Source organism: Dendrobates tinctorius, unplaced genomic scaffold, assembly GCF_039654945.1.
Source record: "Dendrobates tinctorius isolate UK_male_01 unplaced genomic scaffold, ASM3965494v1 ptg000011l, whole genome shotgun sequence".
In the NCBI taxonomy this organism is placed as follows: Eukaryota; Metazoa; Chordata; class Amphibia; order Anura; family Dendrobatidae; genus Dendrobates; species Dendrobates tinctorius.
In genome coordinates, this window is record NW_027361679.1 from 25,305,311 (window position 1) to 25,331,454 (window position 26,144).

A 26,144-nucleotide genomic window follows, 5' to 3' on the forward strand; every position below is an offset into this window, starting at 1 on the left:
GCTGCAGGCTTCCTCCTTGCCTGCGCTTTGCAGGCATGAGGAAGACAGCTCCCTGCAGGCCCCAGAAGGTCCCCGTCGCCATATTGGATCCAGGGACCTGCAGGGAAGGAGCCCCCCGCCGCAGCGCTGCACATTGCGCTGCTGTGGGGGGCTCAGGGAAGCACAGAGGGAGCCCCCTCCCTGCCGATGCTTCCCTTTAACCCCCGGGTACACCGCGATCGTGTTTGATCGCGGTGTGCCAGGGGTTAACGTGTCGGGGGCGGTCCGTGACCGCCCCTGACACATTGCGCCGGGTGGGTGTTGGCTGTGATAATCAGCTGACACCCACCCGCGATCAGCTGTGCTCCCCCCGTGAGCGCAGCTGATCGCATTAGACGGAATATTCCGTCCATGTGAATTAGGTCCAGGGTCACATGGACGGAATATTACGTCCATTGTAGGAAAGGGGGTAAGCCAACCCTGCGTTATATCTCCTGCACATTTCGGCCACACTCCCTGGTCTTACACATTGCCACTCAACACAGCTGGGACTGCCCCGTCTCTCCATGCTACGGAGCAGGTCTCAACATCCAGACCTCACTCTGGATTACCTACCAGCCTCACTTCCAGTCTGCAGTCAAAGGAAGTCAGACATTTTGCTCCCAATGCTGGCGCGCGTGCTGTGCGGTACACCCTAACCTTGAGATTATATTAGTAATATGGCGTCATGGACAATGATGTGGCTGTATATATCTGCTACTTGTCCACAGCTGCTCTGGTTAGGCCTGCTTCACACATACGTTTTTTACATCAGCTGCAATCCGCCAAAATGGCGGGACACAGATCCGCAACTGTTTTCAAAGCAACGTGTGCTACCGGACCGTTGCTTTGACGGATCCGGGGAAGGCAGAAATTTAAAGGAACCGCACCCGGGAGATTTTTACCAGCCGCCAGAACGGGATTTAGGGTTAAGTTTCCGGCAAAGGCAACTCTTCCGGGCATGCGCAGTGACAAATGCGGATCCGGCCAGCCTAAAAAACGTTTCCTTGTCCGTCCTGTCATGTCAGCGGACGCCAAAATTTTGGCGGAACCGTAAAAAAACTGATCCAACGGATGACCATCCATCAAGATCAGCCAATAATGCAAGCCAATGGGAAAAAAAAACGGATCCGCATTTTTGCAAAACGGCGGATTTTGACTGATGGAGACAAACGGATGTGTGAAAGAGGCCTTACACAACCCATATCCTCTCCTATGCATGCAGCCTTTCAGTACCAGCACTTACACCAGCTTTTTTCTATATCCAGCAGCCCAATATGATCAAGCCCTATACAGTTTTTTGTCTCTCTATCTACACCTTTCCCTACCTTTACCATTTTGTTATATGCATTGTTACATGCGTAGATGTAGCTGGCTCCTATTATTTGGATGGTTTTTAATCTGCTTACCCTTTCCAATTGTTCGCTGGCTTTTTAGTTTACTTTCACACCTATACATGTCATGATTCATGGTATATATTGTATATAGCATACAGCACATTAATTCTGTATGTTTTCACTTGATCCCCAGCGACATTTGAAAAAGACCCAGAAAGGGTTGAATCGCAACGCCTTGTCACTCTATATTATTCTACTCAGCACTATGGTGAAATATTGTACTGTTAGGCTATGTAACCACGTATGCAGAAAATTCCTGACAAAAAAAACGGACTCCTTCCCAGAAAACGCGCGTTTTTGCCGCGATTTTTTCCGGAGCATCCCCAGTCTCATAGAATATAGTTAGAAATGCGGATTTTGCCACGAAATTAATGAGCATGCTGCGTTTTTTTTCGCTGATAAAAACCGCATCAATATGCACAAAAAGTGCGGAATTCATTCAAATGAATGGGATGCTTCTTGTAAGCGTTTTTGCTGGTAAAAACGCTTACGTGTGCACACACCCTAATACAGAAATACAAGCAATCATTTAAAAAAAATTCTCAATGCGAGTGTACCTGATTTCCTGTTATTTCGATTTACATACAGGGCGAGAGCAATTCAAAAGGTTTGGGACATACAGGGGCAGTCAGGGGATAATATACAGATCTGTGGAACGCAAGACTAGTGCTTATGAAGGTGGTGGCATTTGTTCGCTCATATCCGATAGAACTAGTGACAGGTTTACTTTACATTTAAATGCCCAGAACGCACATATATGTAGTTTGGGGACGAGGAGATGTTAGCGACAGATTCTCTTTAAGCTGAAGAAATAAGCCCCTGACCCTGTAGTCTAGTAGTAGAATATAAGCCCGGTCCACTTGACATGGATCCAAGCCTTCATACCTTGGTACTGGAATAGAGAGCTCTGCAGTGGCGTGACCGAGCTGGCCTTCACTGCCCGCTCCCCAGGAGAACAGCTGACCTTGGCTAGTGAGTGCCACACAGTGTGCCTGTCCACATGCCACATGGATTACATGTTCATTTGCCAGAGCATTCACATATCCTGAAACAGTAGACAATATTCAGAACACGTTTATATTTAGATACCACTTATACAGGCAGGGACACAAAAACAATTACATCTAATGAAGTAGCCTATAGCAATTCTTAGAGCGCTCCTCTAGGCATATTCTCCCGTCCCATACGACATGGTGAATGACGAGACCGAAACGCGCGCTGAGCAGCACAGATGCCGAGGCAATGAGAATAGGTCTCATGCGCTGTATCAGCGGGGTATTATAAGGTTGCCAAGCATGCATTTGCGTTTTTTCTCTATCAAGGGTTAACTTATGGACATAAACTTGCTCTTGACTCCATGCATCTAGTCACAATGGGAGACATTTATCAATGAGTTTGCATCAAAATTTTCACATTGCTGTAAATGCCTAAGCTAAATGTATCAATGTTTTATATCTATTAGACTATTTTTAGAACAAAAAAAAAAAAAAGGAAGTTTGTAAACCTTTTAGCGTCAAGAACAATGGATTTATGATTGCCTTTTTACGCCGTGTTCTGGCTTGATTTTTGGGGCGCAAGCTGTACTTTAGATTCTTTGTACCATATACTGAAATACCACAGCGTTGCCACATATAGTAGAGATCTCTATAACCTATGAACTCCAATCACAAGCTGGTTTTCTTTGAGAAACAGTCATGGTGGGCACAGGGGTCTTCAGCAGACGCCGGCTGTCACAGCAACACATCAACCCCATGCGGCTGAGCGCTGCAATTGCTGCTATCCCAAGCTGACAGGCGTTTATTAAGTTAATAGCAGCAGGAGGTACGCTCCACAGGTAGTTGTTAAAAACATGGATTTTTGTGAGTACTCACCGTAAAATCCTTTTCTCCGAGACACTCATTGGGGGACACAGACTGTGGGTGTATGCTACTGCCGTCTGGAGGCTGACACTAGGTATACAAAAAACAAGTTAGCTCCTCCGCCGCCGCATGCACCCTCGCCCCGATAGCGGGCGGAAACCAGTTTAGTTAGTGTAAAAGCAGTAGGAGAACATAATAAATTAGCCTTAACGCAGAAAATCATATGTCTGAAAAAGGACCACCCTACATTAAATAAGGAATTATACTAATTAAACAAACAAGAGCCAATTGGCTATCAGGGTGGGTGCTGTGTCCCCCAATGAGCGTCTCGGAGAAAAGGATTTTACGGTGAGTACTCACAAAAATCCATGTTTCTCCTTCGTCTCATTGGGGGACACAGACTGTGGGACGTCCTAAAGCAGTCCCTGGGTGGGAGGACAACTCACTGATCCAAGCCGCATGCCCTCCTGTCTAAAGGTGTGCCACTGCTGCTTGGAGAATTTTTCTACCCAGGCTCGCATCCGACGAGGCCTGAGTATGCACATTGTAATGTTTACAAAAAGTGTGCAGGCTGGACCAGGTTGCTGCTTTGCATACCTGCTCTGCCGAAGCCTGGTGCCGAAGCGCCCAAGAGGCGCCCACTGCCCGAGTAGAGTGCGCCCCTATCCCTGTTGGAATCGGTGCGCCTCTAATACGGTAAGCCTCCTGAATAGTTAGGCGAATCCATCTGGCTATGGTTGACCGTGAGGCTGCGAGACCCTTCCTGCGCCCTTCGGGAATCACAAACAACGAGTCCGTCTGCCGAAAAGGTGCTGTCCTTGATACGTACCTCCTGAGAGCTCTTACCAAATCTAAAGAGTGGAGCGCCCTTTCCACCCTGTGTACTGGCGCTGGACAAAACGAAGGCAGAACAATGTCCTCATTAATATGGAAAGAGGACACGACCTTCGGCAGAAAAGGCGGTGGTGGTCTAAGAACTACTTTATCCTTAAAAAAAAAAGTCAGAAAAGGAGCTCTGCAAGATAATGCCCCCAACTCCGAGACCCGCCTAATGGAAATATGGCTACCAAGAATACAACCTTCCTGGAGAGATATGACAATGAAACTTCCTCTAACGGTTCAAACGGGGCTTCCTGTAGGGCACCCAGGACCAGGTTAAGGTCCCAGGCGTCTATGAGACCCCTTGAATGAACGTCTTGACCTGCATATTGGTAGCGATCTTTCGCTGAAAAAGGACCGACAAGACCGATATCTGCCTCCTAAGGGAACTCGGCGCCAACCCTGCGTCTAGGCCGGACTGCAGAAAAGCCAGGATGTTGGGGACCGAAAAGGATAATGGCGCAACCCCGTGTTCTCGACACCAAATGAAAGAAAACCTTCCAAGTGTTATAAATTCTCGCCGAGGTCGGCTTCCGGGCGCTAACCATTGTAGCAACCACTTCACGCCCAAACCCCGCCTGGGTCAGAATCCAAGATTCAATGGCCATGCCTTCAAAGCCAGGGCCCCTAAGTTCGGGTGGCAGATCGGCCCCTGAGACAGTAAGTCTGGCCGTTCCGGTAGACGCCAAGGCACGTCTGCGAGGAGCTGCACTAGATCCGCGTACCATACTCGACGGGGCCAGTCCGGGGCCAGCAAAATTGCCGGGACCCCCTCTGTCTTGATCTTTCTGACCCTCGGGAGAAGTGGCAGTGGGGGAAACAGGTATGGGAGCCGAAACTGGTTCCACGATAGGACCAACGCATCCACTGCGATTGCTCGCGGGTCCTGAGACCGAGCGACAAACGTGCCCACCTTGGCGTTCTCCCTGGACGCCATCAGATCCACGTCTGGAGTCCCCCACCGTTGGCAAATCTGCTGAAAGACCTCGGGGTGAAGGGACCATTCCCCGGCCGCGACGCCCTGCCGACTTTGGAAATCTGCTGCCCAATTTTCCACACCTGGTATGTGAACTGCTGAGATTACCGAGTGGTGCCTCTTGGCCCAACGGAGCACATGCTCTATCTCGCCCATGGTTGCCCTGCTGCGCGTGCCTCCCTGGTGATTCACGTACGCCACTGCCGTGGCGTTGTCGGACTGAACCCGGACTGGGCGTCCTGCTAGCAAGTGCTGAAAACGCTGCAGCGCCAACCACACCGCTCGAATCTCCAACAGGTTGATCGGAAGACGAGCCTCCTGAGGTGACCATTGCCCCTGGGCCGTGTGATGCCGGAAGATTGCCCCCCAGCCGAAAAGACTCGCATCGGTCGTGATCACCAACCATTGATCTGGGGGAAAGGGCTTCCCCTGACGAAGAGAGGAGTCGCGTGTCCACCATTGAAGCGCCCGTCGAACCTGAGAAGGCAACCTGCACTGATGATCGAGGCAGTACGGACTCCCGTCCCAAGCTGCTAAGAGAGCATGCTGCAGGGGACGGAGATGAAATTGAGCAAACGGAATTGCTTCCATCGCCGCCACCATCCTTCCTAGAACCCTCATCCCGAACCAGATAGTGTGAGGGCCTGCTTGTTGAAGACTTCGGACTCCCTGCCGGAGCGCCCGAGCCTTGTCCTGAGGGAGAATTACCAACCCTCGGGAAGTGTCGAAAATCATCCCCAGGAATAGAATCCTCTGAGCTGGGGTAAGGGATGATTTCTTCCCGTTGATCAACCATCCTAGGCGAGATAGGGTATCCAGTGTGATGCTGACATTCTCCTTGCATGCCCGAAAGGACGGCCCCTTTACTAAGAGGTCGTCTAAGTACGGCAAAACCACTATGCCCCAAGAATGTAGAACGGCCATGACGACCGCCATCACTTTCGTGAATATCCTGGGGGCCGTGGTCAACCCGAAAGGTAGGGCCACAAATTGGAAATGCCGGCCATCGATTGCAAACCGAAGGAACCTTTGATGCGGGGGAAAAATAGGGATGTGCAGGTAGGCATCCTGGACATCGATCGAGGCCAAATATTCTCCGTGCTCCAAGGACGATATGACCGACCGGAGAGATTCCATGCGAAAACGCCTGACCCTGATGAACCTGTTCAGGAGCTTTAAGTCCAGAACGGGCCTTACTGTTCCGTCCTTCTTGGGGACTGCGAACAGATTGGAATAAAATCCTTGGGTCTTTTCGCACTCTCGTACAGGGACAATGACCCCGTTGCCCTGCAGCACCTCGATGGCCCCTAGCAATGCCTCTGCCCGGGATTCCATTTTGGGAAGCCAGGAAAGAAAAAAATCATCGTGGCGGATCCTTGACAAACTCTATTTTGTACCCGGAACACACTAATTCTGCCACCCATGCATCGCGACCCAGACGCGGCAGAACCTGCGCAGACGTCCGCCTACTCTGCTGTCCTCGGGTACTAGATGCCTCGAGTCATTTCGCTGAGGACTTCTGGGACCTGGCCCCCCTTGATCTGGGGGGGCGGCCCCGCATCCTACCCAGCGGGTTGGTTCTATATGTGACCTGACGCTCCTTGTCTTGGCTATAGCGAGCTGGGGCGGAGGTACTGGCCGCTGCCATCCACCCGGGGGTGCGAAATGCTCGAAAGCGCGCCTGAGGTTGACGAAAAGGCGGCCTAGTCTGTTGCTGTGGAAGGAAGCTGCTTTTTCCCCCTGTAGCATCTGAAATGAGCTTGTCTAATTTCTCCCCAAATAGCCGATTACCCTGAAAAGGTAGGGAAGTCAAAGATTTCTTAGAAATAGAATCAGCCCGCCATAACCTTAACCACAAGTCTCTCCTAATGGCCGAAGCCGCGGGCTAAATTAGAGCCGGTCCGCCCGCTTGGTACGCCGGCGGACCGCTACCTCGGCCATCCGGCTGCAGCTCCCCCCACTTCTCCCGGACCGCGCCAGTACCCAGAGGGAGGCGCGAACCAGGTTAGAGGAGCGGAGGGAAAGGGGGGGGGGGGGGGGTGAGGGAAAGGGGGGGGGGTGAGGGAAGGGGGGGGGGGGAGCGTATGGGTTCTTTCCCCATCTAACTACCCGGGCTATCCGAATAGCTGTTCCTACGCCCCACAGACTTCTCCGAAAACGCTACCCAGGGCCCTCCACTCGCTCCAGCTCATACCTGAGGTACTCTGTTTAAGACGGTGCAGGCACCCTAGCTCCGACCGCCTTGCAGGGGCGAGGAGAGGGACCGTCTGCCGCCATGCAGCACCGCCGTCATGCGTTAGAATCATAGAATCATAGAATCGTAGAGTTGGAAGGGACCTCCTGGGCCATCTCGTCCAACCCCCTGCTCAAAGCAGGATTCGCTAAATCATCCCAGTCAGATGTCTGTCCAGCCTCTGTTTGAAGACTTCCATTGAAGGAGAACTCACCACTTCTCGTGGCAGCCTGTTCCACTCATTGATCACTCTAACTGTCAAAAAGTTTTTTCTAATATCTAATCTGTGTCTCTTCCCATTCAGTTTCATCCCATTGCTTCTAGTCTTTCCTTGTGCAAATGAGAATAAAGTTGATCCTTCTACAATGTGACATCCCTTTAGATATTTGTAGACAGCTATTAAGTCTCCTCTCAGTCTTCTCTTTTGCAAACTAAACATTCCCAAATCCTGCAACCTTTCCTCATAAGACAGGGTTTGCAGACCGGTCACCATTCTGGTCGCTCTTTTCTGAACTTGCTCCAGTTTGTTGATGTCTTTTTTAAAATGTGGTGCCCAAAACTGGACACAATATTCCAGATGAGGTCTGACCAAAGAGGAGTAGAGGGAAATAATGACTTCACGTGATCTAGACTGTATGCTTCTGTTAATACATCCTAGAATTGCATTTGCCTTTTTTGCTGCTGCATCACACTGTTGACTCATATTCAGTCTGTGATCTATTAGTATACCCAAGTCTTTTTCACATGTGCTGTCACTTAGCCCTATTCCTCCCATTCTATATATGCTTTTTTCATTTTTATTGCCCAGATGTAGTACTTTGCATTTCTCCCTGTTAAAAACCATTCTGTTAGTTGCTGCCCACTTCTCCAGTTTATTTAAATCTTTTTGAATCCTCTCTCTCTCTTCTCTAGTATTAGCTATCCCTCCTAGCTTTGTGTCATCAGCAAATTTAATCAGTTTACCCTCAATTCCTTCATCTAAATCGTTGATAAAGATGTTGAACAATACAGGGCCCAGGACAGAGCCCTGTGGTACCCCACTTGAGACATTCTTCCAACTGGATGTGCAGCCATTTACGACCACTCTTTGGGTCCGATCACTAAGCCAGTTATGAATCCACCTAACAGTTGCCTTGTCCATTCCATACTTAGTCATTTTTTCAATAAGGATTGTATGAGAGACTTTGTCAAATGCTTTGCTGAAGTCAAGATATACTATATCTACAGCATTTCCTTGATCCACCCAATCAGTGATACCGTCATAGAAGGAAATTAAGTTAGTCTGACATGACTTATTAGTTACAAACCCATGCTGACTCTGTTTAATCACTTCATTCTTATCCAGGTATTGACATACATGTTGTTTAATAATTTGTTCAAAGATCTTTCCTGGTATAGAAGTCAGACTCACCGGCCTATAGTTGCCTGGGTTCACCTTCTTCCCCTTTTTGAAGATAGGAACAACATTTGCTCTTCTCCAGTCTTCTGGCACTTCTCCTGTTCTCCAAGAATTTTCAAAGATTATGGAGAGGGGTTCAAAAATTTCTTCTGCTATCTCCTTCAGTACTCTGGGGTGTAATTCATCTGGACCTGGAGACTTGAATTCATTTAGGTTAGCTAAGTGTTTCCTCACTATCTTTCTGTTTATAGATATCCTGGATTCTTCTATTCCCTTAATAGGACAGTGAATAACAGTTGATGTTGCATTTCCTTTCTGAGAGAAAACAGATGCAAAATAGGAATTTAAAAGTTCAGCCTTCTCAACATCCTGTCTTACCATTTCATCATTTTCATCCTGTAAAAATCCTATAGCATCTTTGACTTTTCTTTTACTTTTGACATATCCCCAAAATCCTTTATTATTGCTTTTGACATCTCTTGCAAGCCTCAGTTCATTTTCAGCTTTAGCTAATCTGATTTGTGCCCTGCAGGTTCTGCAGACAGCATTATATTCTTCTTTAGATATGCCTCCCTCTTTCCATTTTATAAACATTTTTTTCTTCCTTTTTAGCATGTGCTTAAGTTCTGTGTTCATCCATCCTGGTTTCCTTAAATGCTTCCTATTCTTCCCTCTTTTCGGAATTGTTAACAACTGTGCTTTGAGAATTTCATTTTTCAAGATTTCCCATCCTTCCTGGACATTTTTGTCTTTAAGGATATCCAGCCATTGGATCCCTCCAATTCTCTTTCTGAATCCCTTAAAACCTGCCTTTCTGAAATCTAACCTTGACGTCTGAGTCTTCACAGGTCTTCCACCTCTAGTAATCCAAAATTCTAAAATAGCATGGTCGCTACCTCCTAGGGTCCCAGCCACTTTTACCTCCTCAACCATTTCCTCCCTGTTTATAAGGATTAGATCCAAGGTAGCAGTTCCCCTTGTTTTCTCCCTTACCTTTTGGAAGATAAAGTTGTCAGCAAGAGAGGATAAGAATTTCCTTGACCTGTTAGTTTTGCCTGAGAGAGATTCCCAACAAATGTCTGGATAGTTGAAATCTCCCATGACAACTATGTCATATTTTTTGGAGAACTTGGCCATCTGATGCATAAAGAGTTCATCTATATCTTCGGCTTGCACAGGCGGCCTGTAGTAAATGCCTACAATGGTGTCCTTTCCATTGTTCTGTCCTTGTATTCTTACCCAAACAGTTTCCACAGAACTCCCAGTCTCTGAAGCTTCAATCTCTGTGCAGATATACGCGTTTCGAACATACAATGCGACACCCCCTCCTCGTTTATCAAGTCTATTTCTTGCAAATAAGTTGTATCCTTCTAGTCTTGTATTCCAATCATGTGTATTGTCCCACCAAGTTTCAGTGATTCCAATTACATCATATTTCTGTTCCTGTGTTAGTAGTTCCAATTCTCCTTGTTTGTTGCCCATGCTTTGTGCATTAGTATAGAAACATTTTAGTTTGTGATTGGTTTCTCTTTCTCCATTATTTTTATTAATTAGATTCTTTCGTCTTTGTTCTTCCTTTCCACTTCTAATAGCAGAGTTCTCAATAGCATTTGTCAGGTGTATGGCTTTTTCTGGTCTTTTGCTTCCCTTCCCATGTTGTTCTAGTTTAAAGCTCTCCTTACAAGTGTAGCAAGGCGACTTCCAAATACATGCTTTCCAGTCTTCGTAAGGTGCACCCCATCTCTATCAAGTAGTCCATCGTATAAGTAGTTCACTCCGTGATCCAGAAATCCAAATCGTTGCTGACGGCACCATCGACGTAGCCAGTTATTCACCTGCAGAATCTTATTCCACCTCCTTGTTCCATGGCCATCCACTGGGAGGATGGAAGAGAAGACCACCTGCGCTCCCAGTTCTTTCACTTTCTTGCCTAAGTCTTCAAAGTCTCTGCAGATGATTTCCAGGTCGTTTCTTGCGGTGTCATTTGTCCCCACATGTAGTAGCAGGAATGGGTAGTCATCTGTAGGTCTGAAGAGTCCTGATATCCTGTCAGACACATCTTTAATTTTTGCACCTGGAAGACAGCACATTTCTCTTGAAGTTATATCCGGTCTGCAGATAGCGGCCTCTGTTCCTCTCAGCAGGGAATCCCCCATGACCACCACTCTCCGTTTCTTCTTCACAACATTTTTCTTTCTCCATCCAGGAGGACTCTGAGGGCGTACAAGGTTGCTGTTTGTTGGCAAAGTCTTATCCTGATGTATTTCTTCATCGTTTTCCTGCGTGAGAGCCTGGTACTGGTTCCTGAGCAGTATGGGTGCTGACTGCCTCCTGATCCTCCTGCTTCTCTGGGTCACATGTCTCCATTCCTCTGTTTCTTCAGGTGCACTTCGAATTTCTTCTCTTTCTGTAACATGAAGAGATAATTCTGCTCTGTCCAAGAACTCTTCACCTTCCTTAATGATCTTCAACGTAGCTAACCTCTCTTCGAGATTTTGCAACTTTTCCTCCAACAGGGACACAAGCTTGCATTTGTGGCATGTGAAGTTTGGCTTTTCCACTGGTAAATCTGTGAACATGTAGCAAGAAATGCAGCTCACCAAATGGCTCCTGGCCTCTTCCATCTTGAGATTTCTTAAAAACGATGAAAGATGAGCCAAAGCACTGGGAATATGCAAATGATCTCCTCAAGACTCTTCCCCTGGTTTTCCGATTTCCTCTTTTCAGCTGCAACGGCCAAAACCCAGTGATCGTTGAGCTCGCGGAGACTCTTCACTTATCCCAGAAGGCACTGGGAATATGCAAATGATCCCCTCAAGACTCTTCCCCTGGTTTTCCAATTTCCTCTTTTCAGCTGCAACGGCCAAAACCCAGTGATCGTTGAGCTCGCGGAGACTCTTCACTTATCCCAGAAGGCACTGGGAATATGCAAATGATCTCCTCAAGACTCTTCCCCTGGTTTTCCGATTTCCTCTTTTCAGCTGCAACGGCCAAAACCCAGTGATCGTTGAGCTCGCGGAGACTCTTCACTTATCCCAGAAGGCACTGGGAATATGCAAATGATCTCCTCAAGACTCTTCCCCTGCGTTGGTGGAGCCATGGGGGCCGCACAGACTAGTCTTGTGCCTCTGTGCAAGCCCATGGTTTCAATACCTAGGGGTGGACAGGGCTAAGTCTGGCATAATGTCCCACGTCGCGGGAGAGGAAACGTGGAGGGACACTCGCACGTGGTCGCCTGTTGCTGGTTTGGGGAAATCGGATCCTTTCAATAGGATGTGTTGCCGCTCTTATCTTCATAAAACAAAAAACAAAGAAAAAAATAGATGTCTGGGGAAAAGTCCCAGATATGTCCCTCGGTGCGGGAAAGGATACGCGGAGGCGATACTCAACGCGTGCTCGCCCGTTGTTGGTTTGGGGAGATCGGACCCTTTCTATAGGATCCGTCTCCCCTGTCTCATCTTCATGGTAAACTAGAAAAAAATAGTCTGGAGAGATCCAGACTGCGTGTGCCTCCATAAGACACTAAGCAAAAAAACTGGTTTCCGCCCTCTATCGAGGCGAGGGTGTATGCGGCGGAGGAGGAGCTAACTTGTTTTTTGTATACCTAGCGTCAGCCTCCAGACGGCAGTAGCATACACCCACAGTCTCTGTGTCCCCCAATGAGACGAAGGAGAAAGACAGATCATGTTTGAGTAACTCAGCCATCATCTGCCGGGTATGGTGCGGGCTCAGCAACCGAGGTCGCATCAAAGATAGGTCCCGGGCATTAGGCACACTCTGGTTTCCAGCTCTTTTCTATAGTTGGAAATTGTATTAACATTTAAATAGTGATAATGAGGGGGAAATTTCGGCATTGAACAGCAACATGTGACACTTTGGTCTTAGATATTCATGGTTATGACCACTGATATAGTGACAGTTAGTTGCTAGTGGTCATAACCATGGATACTTAAAGGGGTATTCCCATCTCCAAAATCCTATCCCAATATGTAGTAGGGGTAATAGTAGTAATAATATTAGCAAATACCTCCAATTAGAAATGTAGTATAGTTCTTTCGATTTGCTATGTCTCTTTCCTCATGTTCAGGCATTGCAGGACCTTAGGTATCCATGGATATAGCCACTGGTATAGTAACAGTCATTTAGCTAGTTGCTAGTGGTCATAACCATGGATGCCCAAGGTCCTGCAATGCCTGCACATGAGGAAAGAGAAATAGTGAATCAGAAGAGCTATACTACATCTCTATTTGGAGGTATTTGCTATTATTACACCTACTACATTTTGGGATAGGATCATTTGTGCCAAATTTATCATTTACATATAATATTTGATAAATATGTGACAGAGATGAAGCGAGTACTCTATGTTTGGTGAAAATTAGCACATTATTTTTTCTTATAAATGTGGGCCATTATATTTATTTTTCTCCTATAAGATAGAAATACACTGGTCATACCTGGTGTGCCGTCCTTGTGATCATGACCAAGCTGCCCCACGCTGTTACAACCACAGCTATAGACTCGCCCATCTTCTAGTAGAAACACGGAATGATCCTCTCCACAGGCCACTTGCCTAATAAAGTTAGACAGGGGGAAGGTCGATATTCTGGGCTCCGGGGTAATGGTTAAAATCCCTTGGTTGAATCCAAGTTGTCCAAAAGCCGACTGCCCCCAACATAACATGGCTAGTCATAAGGTTCCGGATACCTAAAAATAAAAATTATAACACAAGATGTAATACAGAGATATAGTGAGGCGACCAACACTGAAGCAGTGAGTGCCATGTCCCACGAATTGGGAATCATGCCGTAATGTATTATCACTGTATTCTTGTTGGCTTTTGAAGTTTGCCCTGTCTCTCTCCTTGTAGCCCAGGTCTGATGCAAGTTATCCCACCCTTCTTCCCCAGTGTTTGTCAGCCATCATTTAAGGTGCATCTATGTACATCTCTAGTTTAGAATAGTCTTTTCACCTGCTGAAGCTGTTGCAGATACTGTTGTTATTACTTTGCATTATACAATAATTCAGCCTTAACATAAACGTCTTCAGGAACCTTCATGTGTGTCTCTATAGTCGAGTTGACCCTTTCTGACAAAGTTCTTGGTGTGAGTACTGGTTCATACAGACATCCATAGAAACACTGTCTAAAGAGTCCCAACACTTGCAGCGTAGTTATGCAGACAGAATAAAAAAAATTGCCATAAATTCTCATTTAATACTAGTTTTGACGTCACCTATTCTTCAATACTGCCCTATACGTAGGAAACGTATATGTGTGTTTTCAATGCTGTGAGTTAGTGAGCCACTGCCACACACCAGCACCAGATCTCCAGTGAGAACATAAGTATCAGGCATGCCGAATCATGCTCAACCCTTCTTCCCGACATCTTCTGTTGGGGAAAGAGTCAGCACAATAGATGTTCAAGCGGTCAAAAATTGACATTTCTACTCCGTATGGGCATCTATAAGTTTGTCACATTTATAAGATATGACCATGATGGTATGTCTGTCTATCATTACCATATACCGGTATATATTAATTTATACTACAGAATATGCAAAGTTTAGATATCAAAGTTTGCATCTCAGAGTTTCATATAGCGCTGGACTAGCTCTGGCAGTCATGGAGCTGTTGTGTGCATGCGCTATCGCTATCAAATAGGGCACTTCAAATCTACGGTCAGCATGTGTGTACTGGGTTTTTAATCCACTTTTTGGCTTCAAAAACTGCATTAAAATGTCACGTGAGCAAGCTCCTAGAGAGCAGCGCTCACCCATCCGGGGTTCATTGGGACATGTGTGCTTATTACACACTTTCTGCACTAGTCTATCAAAACCAAAGAGATATGTCTAATAAAATGCGGATTACACTCCTTTGGGTATTCTTCACCTCCGTGATGGCTTTATTCTTGGCAATAAATGACACACGAGGGTGTAACCAGGAGCTGTGTGGATTTATTTGTCATGGCAATGACCAGAGCAAGCAGGATTATGGAAATTTATGCATAGGTGTAAAGTGCCATACAGTATTTTTTTAGACAGAAATAGGCACTTTGTCTACAGGACAGATTGTTGCAGATACTCTTCAGATTCCAGCAGGACGGAGCAACTTTATTAGAGCTAAAAATAAGAGAAAGAAGAATAGCAATAAAATTATAAGAGTTACACACGTCACAGTGCGAGAAAGAATTGAAGATTTTTTTTTAGGTCACCCACGTGAAAAACAGCGAGACAAATACGTGTTATGTGAGATGATCAATGCCTAAACGGGCGAATCCCAAAACAGAAAATGGTGGCTGGCAGCGGCTCACATAGACAACGCGGAGATAATGAACGCTCTTCACCGCATTAGGAGACAAAACGGAAACTTATGTTTTTGCCACAGGAAATAGTAACAATTGTGTCCACCACCAAGAAATCGGTTCCAACATATCGAAAGGACGTGCAGATATGGGAGTCCAACTAAACAGTAAAGGTACGTGCACACGGTGCGGATTCTGCTGCGGATCCGCAGCATTTCTGCAGCTGCGCGTCCGCAGCAGATTTAGGTGCGTTGTACAGTACCATTGTTTTCAATGGTAAACTGGAAAACGCTGTGCACATGCTGCGGATTTTTCCGCGCGGTTTTGCTGCGGTTTACAATCCACAGCATGTCAATTCTTTTGTCCAGAAACGCTGCGGTTTCACACCTCATCCATTATGAGGTGTAAAACCGCAGGGCAAAACCGCAGGCAAAACCCGCAGGACTTTGGTCCTGCGGATTTATCTGCGGTTTTCACCACAAAATCCGCAGAGGCAAAAAACTCTGTGTGCACATAGCCTAAGTCACCAGAAAAAGTCCCCCACTCAACTAAGCAAGGCCTCATTCAGACGTCTGTTAAGGTACTGTCACACTTAGCGATGTACCAGCGATCCCGGCCAGCGATATGACGCGGTCAGGATCGCTGGTGCATCGCTAAGTGGTCGCTAGTGAGCTGCCACACAGGCAGATCTCACCAGCGACATCGCTGGGGACGGGGGTCGCTACTTACCTGTCACACTAGGCGATCCTGCGTCCTCCCGCCCGGCTCCACGCTCGTCTAACCACAGGAAGCGCCGCAGGAAGCTGACGACGAGAAACAGTCCAGCCTGTTCTCGCGCGATCAGCGATAACCAGTGGGGGAGCGGGTTGTAGGTAAGTATCAGACACAGCGATATCGCTAGCAATATCGCTATAACGTCACAAGTTATAGCGATATTGCTAGCGATATCTCTTAGTGTGACATGCCCTTTAGTCTCATACGGGTTCTGTGGTTTTCAAGGACATAAAACATACCCATTATAGACTATGGGGCTGTTCACATGTCCATTGTTTTTTTTTTTGGCTTGTTTCCACTCCAAAATTTTTTTAAAAAGTTTTACCTGAAGGAAGACCTCAGATGGGTTGCCAGTGTCCTAAAGACGCTGTCTAAAGTAGGGACTGTGGAGTCAGTAAGCCAAACCACCGACTCCCCAGCACTGGTCACTACTGATCATGCACATAAAGTGCAGCACAGATTCATCTCATCTACGACTCCACAGCACTGGTCACTACTGAGCGTACATAAAGTGCAGCACAGATTCATCTCATCTACGACTCCACAGCACTGGTCACTACTGAGCGTACATAAAGTGCAGCACAGATTCATCTCATCTACGACTCCACAGCACTGGTCACTATTGAGCATGTACATAAAGTGCAGCACAGATTCATTCATCTCACTTCCGACCACACAGCACTGGTCACTACTGAGCATGTACATAAAGTGCAGCACACATTCATCTCATCTACGACTCCACAGCACTGGTCACTACTGAGCATGTACATAAAGTGCAGCACAGATTCATTCATCTCACTTCCGACCACACAGCACTGGTCACTACTGAGCATGTACATAAAGTGCAGCACAGATTCATCTCATCTATGACTCCACAGCACCGATCACTACTGAGCATGTACATAAAGTGCAGCACAGATTCATCTCATCTACGACGCCACAGCACCGATCAGTACTGATTATGTACATAAAGTGCAGCACAGATTCATCTCATCTACGACTCCACAGCACTGGTCACTACTGAGCGTGTACATGAAGTGCAGCACAGATTCATCTCATCTATGACTCCACAGCAGCGGTCACTACTGAGCATGTACATAAAGTGCAGCACAGATTCATCTCATCTACGACTCCACAGCACTGGTCACTACTGAGCGTGTACATGAAGTGCAGCACAGATTCATCTCATCTACGACTCCACAGCACTAGTCACTACTGAGCATGTACATGAAGTGCAGCACAGATTCATCTCATCTACGACTCCACAGCACTGGTCACTACTGAGCATGTACATGAAGTGCAGCACAGATTCATCTCATCTACGACTCCACAGCACTGGTCACTACTGAGCATGTACATGAAGTGCAGCACAGATTCATCTCATCTACGACTCCACAGCACTGGTCACTACTGATCATGTACATAAAGTGCAGCACAGATTCATCTCATCTACGACTCCACAGCACTGGTCACTACTGAGCGTACATAAAGTGCAGCACAGATTCATCTCATCTACGACTCCACAGCACTGGTCACTATTGAGCATGTACATAAAGTGCAGCACAGATTCATTCATCTCACTTCCGACCACACAGCACTGGTCACTACTGAGCATGTACATAAAGTGCAGCACACATTCATCTCATCTATGACTCCACAGCACCGATCACTACTGAGCATGTACATAAAGTGCAGCACCGATTCATCTCATCTACGACGCCACAGCACCGATCACTACTGATTATGTACATAAAGTGCAGCACAGATTCATCTCATCTACGACTCCACAGCACTGGTCACTACTGAGCGTGTACATGAAGTGCAGCACAGATTCATCTCATCTATGACTCCACAGCAGCGGTCACTACTGAGCATGTACATAAAGTGCAGCACAGATTCATCTCATCTACGACTCCACAGCACTGGTCACTACTGAGCGTGTACATGAAGTGCAGCACAGATTCATCTCATCTACGACTCCACAGCACTGGTCACTACTGAGCATGTACATGAAGTGCAGCACAGATTCATCTCATCTACGACTCCACAGCACTGGTCACTACTGAGCATGTACATGAAGTGCAGCACAGATTCATCTCATCTACGACTCCACAGCACTGGTCACTACTGAGCATGTACATAAAGTGCAGCACAGATTCATCTCATCTACGACTCCACAGCACTGGTCACTACTGAGCAAGTACATAAAGTGCAGCACAGATTCATCTCATCTACGACTCCACAGCACTAGTCACTACTGAGCATGTACATAAAGTGCAGCACAGATTCATCTCATCTACGACTCCACAGCACTGGTCACTACTGAGCATGTACATAAAGTGCAGCACAGATTCATCTCATCTACGACTCCACAGCACTGGTCACTACTGAGCATGTACATAAAGTGCAGCACAGATTCATCTCATCTACGACTCCACAGCACTGGTCACTACTGAGCATGTACATAAAGTGCAGCACAGATTTATCTCATCTACGACTCCACAGCACTGGTCACTACTGAGCATGTACATAAAGTGCAGCACAGATTTATCTCATCTACGACTCCACAGCAGCGGTCACTACTGAGCATGTACATGAAGTGCAGCACAGATTTATCTCATCTACGACTCCACAGCACTGGTCACTACTGAGCATGTACATAAAGTGCAGCACAGATTCATCTCATCTACGACTCCACAGCACTGGTCACTACTGAGCATGTACATAAAGTGCAGCACAGATTTATCTCATCTACGACTCCACAGCACTGGTCACTACTGAGCATGTACATAAAGTGCAGCACAGATTTATCTCATCTACGACTCCACAGCAGCGGTCACTACTGAGCATGTACATGAAGTGCAGCACAGATTTATCTCATCTACGACTCCACAGCAGCGGTCACTACTGAGCATGTACATGAAGTGCAGCACAGATTCATCTCATCTACGACTCCACATGAGGCATACAGGTATGACTTGTTTCAGCTGTCTACAACCTGTATGCCCATATTAATAGGTCAAATCCCTCAAATGGGGTGACAGATTCCTTTTAATTGCCAAGTCTCATCTGCAAAACGAACACGAATAAGACATGCTCCGAGTCCGTTTTTATAACGGATGTGTGAATACCTACAGCCAATCTACAAAATGGATGTGTCACACACGTGTGAATGCAGCTTAAAGGGGAAATCAGGGACTTTGTGGAAAAAAAAAAAAAAAAAAAAAAAGTGCCTGGGCTTAAACACGCAGGTAGTTGCAACCTACCTGTTTACTGTGCCAGGTGACGTTCTGCCCCGGCACACAGGGGTCAAAGACCGCTCCTGCCGGCGAGTCAGCTGCCTTTGCTGACGTCATGTCAATAGAGCGGCTGGCTTCTTTTCCACTCTGTTGACAGGGTGAAATTTCTACCGTGATTCTGATTGACTCCCAGGGTTAAGCAGCAGGGATCTGGCTGTCAATCTGCAAGACATCGGAAGACACGCCCTGTCGACGTAGCAGGACGGAAAAGAAGCCGCCACTCTGTTGGCATGACGTCAGCAGAGGCAGCTAAATTGTCGGCAGGAGCGGTCTGTGACCGCTCTGTGCTGGGGAAGATCAGAGCTGGGCACAACAGGCAGGTAGGTAGCAAAAACCGCTGGAGTGGTGCTTTAAGTATGGCTGAGCATTCTAGTAGCATTGAAGATATGCAAGCTGAATAACTCTCTTTCAATATGTATACCTTTAAATAAGATTTCACGAAACAAACATTATTAACCCCTTATCAACATCCACCGTATATGTATGGCACAAGTCAGTAGTGGGTGCATAGAGCGTATATGAAGAGCTCCGCCTCAAACTCTAACAGCGGGATCACCTTTGCCCAGGCATGGGGGAGGGGCATAATTCTGTGTGCCCATTGGCGCTCTTGTAATTCGATCGCAGGAACGGTTGCTATGATAGCTTGGGTCTGTTGGAAGACCACCATGTCTGTCATTACAGAACTCCCTTGAAATCCAGTCTGCATCTGAGCTTGAAATGACACTGGGATTTTTACTATATGCAGCAATACTCTAGGATGTGTGAAACATCCGAGTCCAGTCTGAAGATTTGTATGGGTGCACGTGATCCAATTATCAGATGCCCTTGCAGCATTCTGTGAGCGTACCCTCTGTGTTAATATTTTTCAAGGGGGAAACAGAGATTGAGAAAGGGTTGTGAGTAGCGTACAGCCCCTTTAAGAATCAGATATAAGATATAGTGCCGAGACTTTCTTGTGGGAGAGGAGAAAGCAGCCCCGATCATAAAATGGACACAACTTTACCATGGCTGAGGTACACACTCCATTTAGACAGAATTTACAAAAAAACAAAACCTGCATGGACATTGTCTAGTTCAGGTTTTCATGTTATAATACCATTAGGTGACGTTATAACAATCAAAAGCCTCAGCTGTAGTGACTGGTCTCCGATTACAGAAAGAGCAGTAAAATCATGTTAGAAAAGGTGGCAGCACTGGGACTGGTATTAGTCTAGCAGACGATGCCCCTCCACCCGTCGCTGCACAGGCTCTCTCCCTTCCATTCTCTGAATATTGCCTGGAGTCACCCTTTAATGCTAGGCACTCGCCATGTGACAGCCTGTGCATCGTGCATATCTATGGCATCAGACCAGTATTTCAAGCACACACCAAGTGTTACATAAGCTGGGGCGCTGTGCACACTGGATAGAAGTTTCCGCTTGTGGCTTATGTGTCTCAGTCTTATTAGAGGGCACAGTTCATCCGTGTCTAGCCATAGATGGCTAATCTGGACGTGTGCCACACCTTATTCATGGCTTTTACCACTTCTCAGCTAGGAATCTCCCTGAGTAGTGAGCTTTCTTGGGCTTTACAGAAATGCTCCTCAACAAAGCTGGAAATCCCCAGAAGAGGGCCATCAGGGGAAAAGAAAAAAAAATCCTTACCAAGCATTGCTGGGGCTGTGATCTAGCGATGCTGCATTTTCATTTTCTCTTTGACATTGCACAATCCACATCTTGTTTGTTTCCGTTCACAGACTACGTCACAGCTTTTCGCCTTTTTATGACACTAAGGCCATGCTGTTACCTTAGAGGGGATCTCCACTACTTAACAAGTCAATAGAAACCCGACAGCGGCCTCAGGCAACCTGAACCATAGGCATCACGAATCACAGAACACTCTACTCTGGTACACTGCGACATTGCTGGACGGAGACTAGGCATCCTATGACTAGTCCATGAGCCTGGTCCCTGGCAGCTTCTGCCCTTCCGACCCCAATGACTGACAGGTCTCTTTCAATAAACATACATACGAAGCGACCTGTCAGTCCAAGTGAGTGGGATGGTGAGAGGTCAGTGGGCATCTGCCTCTTGGACTAGTCAAAGTGACAACACAGGCTGCGATAATAGAGCCGCTCTAGGATTCATTATGCTTGCGGTTCAGGTGGCACGAATCAGCCATCAGGCACCCTGTAGTCTTAATGGGCAGAGCAATGTACGAAAACAAAACTGATTCTTGCCACCCAACCCACTCTTTCAAACTGTGTCCTCTGCTGATGTGCTGGCTTCAACATCGAGTAAGGGGCATCACGAGACCACTGAAGCCTTTACATCCTCAGGATTGGTGGGGTTCCTGAAGGTGTTATGACAACACTTTATGAGATGCTCCTTTAAACCTGCCATAATTCAGGTAGTATTTTTTTAAAAAGATGCCATAGAGAGTTCATTTACTGTATACGGGAGCTCCAAAAACAGAAACAAAGCACCCCGAGATGCCATACAACATGGAGGAAGGCAAACAGGTTAAAGTGGATTCTGGGCAGAGTCCTGCCACATTACACTGCTATAACTAGAGGAGCACGTTACATGACATGGGTTCTACACTTGCCTCCGATTACCTGGATTATTCACACCCATAAAGGGGAAAATGTCTGAGATGGAGCACCGTGATGTCATCCAAAAGTAAACTTCCCCTTTAAAGGGTTTTTTTTCCAGCTGCATGCAATCGGCACGCCTGTGGTAAAATTAAGTCCAGGGCTGAGACTCCATCTACACCACTGCTCCAGTGACCGCTTACCGGCGGCAGTGGAGACGTCACATCAACAGAGCCACTCACTGGGCTCGGCAGCTCATGCCATCTACAGCCTATGTACAGGTTTCTGGAGGGTCTCAGAACTGGGGATACACGAGATATACCAGGGGTCAAGTGGTGACAGATCCTCCACAGGGTCTGATCACTGAGCCTTATTTTACGCGTCATGTATACAGGCAGAGTGGACACAACCAGTTGGACAACTTTGTACATACTTTTCTTTGCTTCTCTTGTAGTAATAAGGAGCTACAGCCTGGAGCACAGCCCAGAGATGTGTACACCACTCTGCAGCCGGTGACTGGGCTGACAGGAGCACATTTACAGAACCATCTTTGCTCCAGTAATATTACTACTCCGTACCCTAAAATTACGTAGAACAGGGAGAAGGAATAGTTAAGGATAAAATCTTAGTCAGCCTTCAGATCTGTAAATGAAGAAGAGGTTAAGAAAGAAGGCTGAAGGCTGTAGGTACATGACAGTCACTTCATTGGCCTGGGGTCAGGGTACAACTATACTGAAGACAGATGCAAGTCTTAGCAGTGGGACCCACATCTAGCAAATATTCATGGCACATCATGGCCATAACTGCTCCATCACTCCATCGCGCAAAGGATGGCAGCCTTACCTGCCCCATCGCGCAAAGGATGGCAGCCTTACCTGCCCCATCGCGCAAGGGATGGCAGCCTTACCTGCCCCATCGCGCAAGGGATGGCAGCCTTACCTGCCCCATCGCGCAAGGGATGGCAGCCTTACCTGCCCCATCGCGCAAGGGATGGCAGCCTTACCTGCCCCATCGCGCAAGGGATGGCAGCCTTACCTGCCCCATCACACCAGGGATGGCAGCAGTACCTGCCCCATCACACCAGGGATGGCAGCAGTACCTGCCCCATCACACCAGGAATGGCAGCAGTACCTGCCCCATCACACCAGGAATGGCAGTTTTACCTACTCCATTACACCAGGGATGGCAGTTTTACCTACTCCATTACACCAGGGATGGCAGTATTACCTACGCCATTACACCATCGCAACAGGGATGGCAGCATTACCAACTCCATTACACCACAGCACCAGAGATGTTACTTAATCACGCCATAGCACCAGTTATGACAGCATTACCTACTCAATTACACCACAGATCATGGTATTAACTAATCTACCCCACTATAGCACAAGGGATCATTGTATCAACTACTGCACTATACCACCAGGGACCAAGCCTTTAACTATTTCACTACACCATACCACCAGAGGCAGGAACTTTAACTACATGACTACACTATTCCGCCAGAGATGGTAGCATTACCTACTCTACTACACCATAAGAGCTATGGGCATTACCATCTTCACAAAACTAAACCAAAAATCATATTAAAAAAAAAATTGATACTTTATTTTCATTAAACACGTGTATGTCGTGTAGTAATATACTCACCTACTGCTGCTCTTTTCGGGATCTAGCGCCGGTCTGCTCTGCTTCTCAGTAACTTCACTGCAATTCAGACTCTCCGGATAGCTCTATATGTGAATTGGAAGTCTCTTTTAGGCCGGGGTCACACGAGAGCATGTTCTCTTATGGGAGGGAATCGGTATGTTTACGCCAATGACACTAGGATCAAACTTTGTCAGCGAGTTTGATCTGAATGTCACCTGATTCTGCTGTGTGAGAAAATTGCAGCACAGGTGCGGGGAAGATGGAGAACAAAATTTCTCCATCTTGTCCACTGTACTTGTAAGCGTACATTGGAATGCACTCAGGAGACATACAAGTTCAGTCTGATTTTTCACCCAGAGACTTGTATGGGCGAGTGTGATCCGATCATCGGCTGCACTTTTTCTCATACTAAAAGGGTTCAAAGGCGGGCTACTAAAATGATAAATGGAGTTGGTTCACAACAATACCCAGAAAGGTTATCAAAATTAGGTCTATTTACTCTAGAAAAGAGAAGACTTAGGGGAGACCTAATATATATGTACAAGTATATCAGAGGGCAATACAGAGATGTCTCCAATGAACTGCTTGTACCAAGGACTGTGACAAGAACAAGGGGGCATTCTCTTCGTTTGGCGGAAAGACAATTTCTGCACCAGCATAGAAGAGGGTTCTTCACGGTAAGAGCAGTGAGGCTCTGGAATTCTCTTCCTGAGGAAGTGGTGATGGCCAACTCACTGAATGAATTTAAGAAAGGAATGGATGCTTTTCTTGTGAGTAACAGTATAGAAGGTTACAAATAACATAATATTATAGGTAGATGGTTGACCCAGCTTAGGAGTCGGGAAGGAATTTTTTTCCCTATGGAGAAAATTGGCTTCTACTGTGGGTTTTTTTGCCTTCCCCAGGATCAACAATGCAGAACAGCTGCACTAAAAATAGGCTGAACTAGATGGACATAAGGTCTTCCTTCAGCCTTCAAAACTATGTTACTATGTTACTGTGAATCGGCATGAGGAGAAAATAAAATCTGTACTGCCCCATAGTATAACTTTGGTCCGAGTGCAATTGAGTGCCCTTACAATGCGAGTCTATGGAGTCTCAATTTGATGCTCGATAAGCTTATAATGTAAAAGACACTTCTGGGCATGCAGAGCGTAGTATACCCCAGAGTGTGCAGAGTGGTGACGTCACGGAGAAGCGGAGCAGATGGGCTCTTGATCCAGGACAAGGAGGCAGCAGGAGAATATAATACACTCACTATACGCAGACACCGTGAAAAATAGATTCATGGCAGGGCTTCTTTAACTGCTCCTGTACACGTCCATGCCTCCATTAGAGATGGTGGCACCGGGAATATTATTACTAGGCCGGCGTCACACTAGAGTGAAATACGGACAAGTGAGAGGCGTAAAAACCACGCATTGCACACGGACTAATGATTCTCTATGGGGGAGCTCCCATCAGCCATATATTTCACACATATTTTTTACGAGCCGATACAATCGCAGCATGCAAGTCTATGGGTGCGCAAAAAATACGCATTAGACACGGAACACACGTGTGACTTACGCACCCGGTGTCCTTTAGAAAAGCCGGCAATTCACTGCACGATACAGTAAATGACAGGTTTAATAAAGAAATGAAAGGATATATACAGTACATATAGAAAACAATATATATATACAGTCATATGTAAACGTTTGGGCACCCTTATTAATGTTAACCTTTTTTCTTTATAACAATTTTGGTTTTTGCAACAGCTATTTCAGTTTCATATATCTAATAACTGATGGACTCAGTTATATTTCTGGATTCAAATGAGGTTTATTGTACTAACAGAAAATGTGCAATCTGCATTTAAACAAAATTTCACCGGTGCAAAAGTATGGGCACTCATCATTTTCTTGATTTGAACACTCCTAACTACTTTTTACTGACTTCCTGAAGCACTAAATTGGTTTTGTAACCTCATTGAGCTTTGAACTTCATAGCCAGGTGTATCAAATCATGAGAAAAGGTATTTAAAGTGGCCACTTGCAAGTAGTTCTCCTATTTGATTCTCCTATGAAGAGTGGCATCATGGGCTCCTCAAAACAACTCTCAAATGATCTGAAAACAAAGATTATTCAACATAGCTTTTCAGGGGAAGGATACAAAAAGTTGTCTCAGAGATTTAACCTGTCAGTTTCCACTGTGAGGAACATAGTAAGGAAATGGAAGAACACAGGTACAGTTCTTGTTAAGCCCAGAAGTGGCAGACCAAGAAAAATATCAGAAAGGCAGAGAAGAAGAATGGTGAGAACAGTCAAGGACAATCCACAGACCACCTCCAAAGACCTGCAGCATCATCTTGCTGCAGATGGTGTCACTGTGCATCGGTCATCAATACAGCGCACTTTGCACAAGGAGAAGCTGTATGGGAGAGTGATGCGAAAGAAGCCGTTTCTGCAAGCACGCCACAAACAGAGTCGCCTGAGGTATGCAAAAGCACATTTGGATAAGCCAGTTACATTTTGGAAGAAGGTCCTGTGGACTGATGAAACAAAGATTGAGTTGTTTGGTCATACAAAAAGGCGTTATGCATGCGCTGTATTGTTGACCGATGCACAGTGACACCATCTGCAGCAAGATGATGCTGCAGGTCTTTGGAGGTGGTCTGTGGATTGTCCTTGACTGTTCTCACCATTCTTCTTCTCTGCCTTTCTGATATTTTTCTTGGCCTGCCACTTCTGGGCTTAACAAGAACTGTACCTGTGTTCTTCCATTTCCTTACTATGTTCCTC

At 46.4% G+C, this 26,144-nt stretch overlaps 1 protein-coding gene across 2 annotated transcripts in view; it reads right to left on the reverse strand.

The window, feature by feature from the left end:
- HERC3 (HECT and RLD domain containing E3 ubiquitin protein ligase 3) overlaps positions 1-26,144 on the reverse strand; it is a 123,347-nt gene that overhangs the window by 88,732 nt on the left and 8,471 nt on the right. For both annotated transcript variants that reach the window (XM_073590293.1, XM_073590300.1), the window contains exons 2-3: positions 13,219-13,468; positions 2,301-2,460 (exon numbers count right to left, since the gene is read on the reverse strand). In XM_073590293.1, coding sequence (XP_073446394.1) covers positions 2,301-2,460; positions 13,219-13,444 — 386 coding nt within the window. In that variant the 5' untranslated portion in view covers positions 13,445-13,468. The remainder of the gene's footprint in view (positions 1-2,300; positions 2,461-13,218; positions 13,469-26,144) is intronic.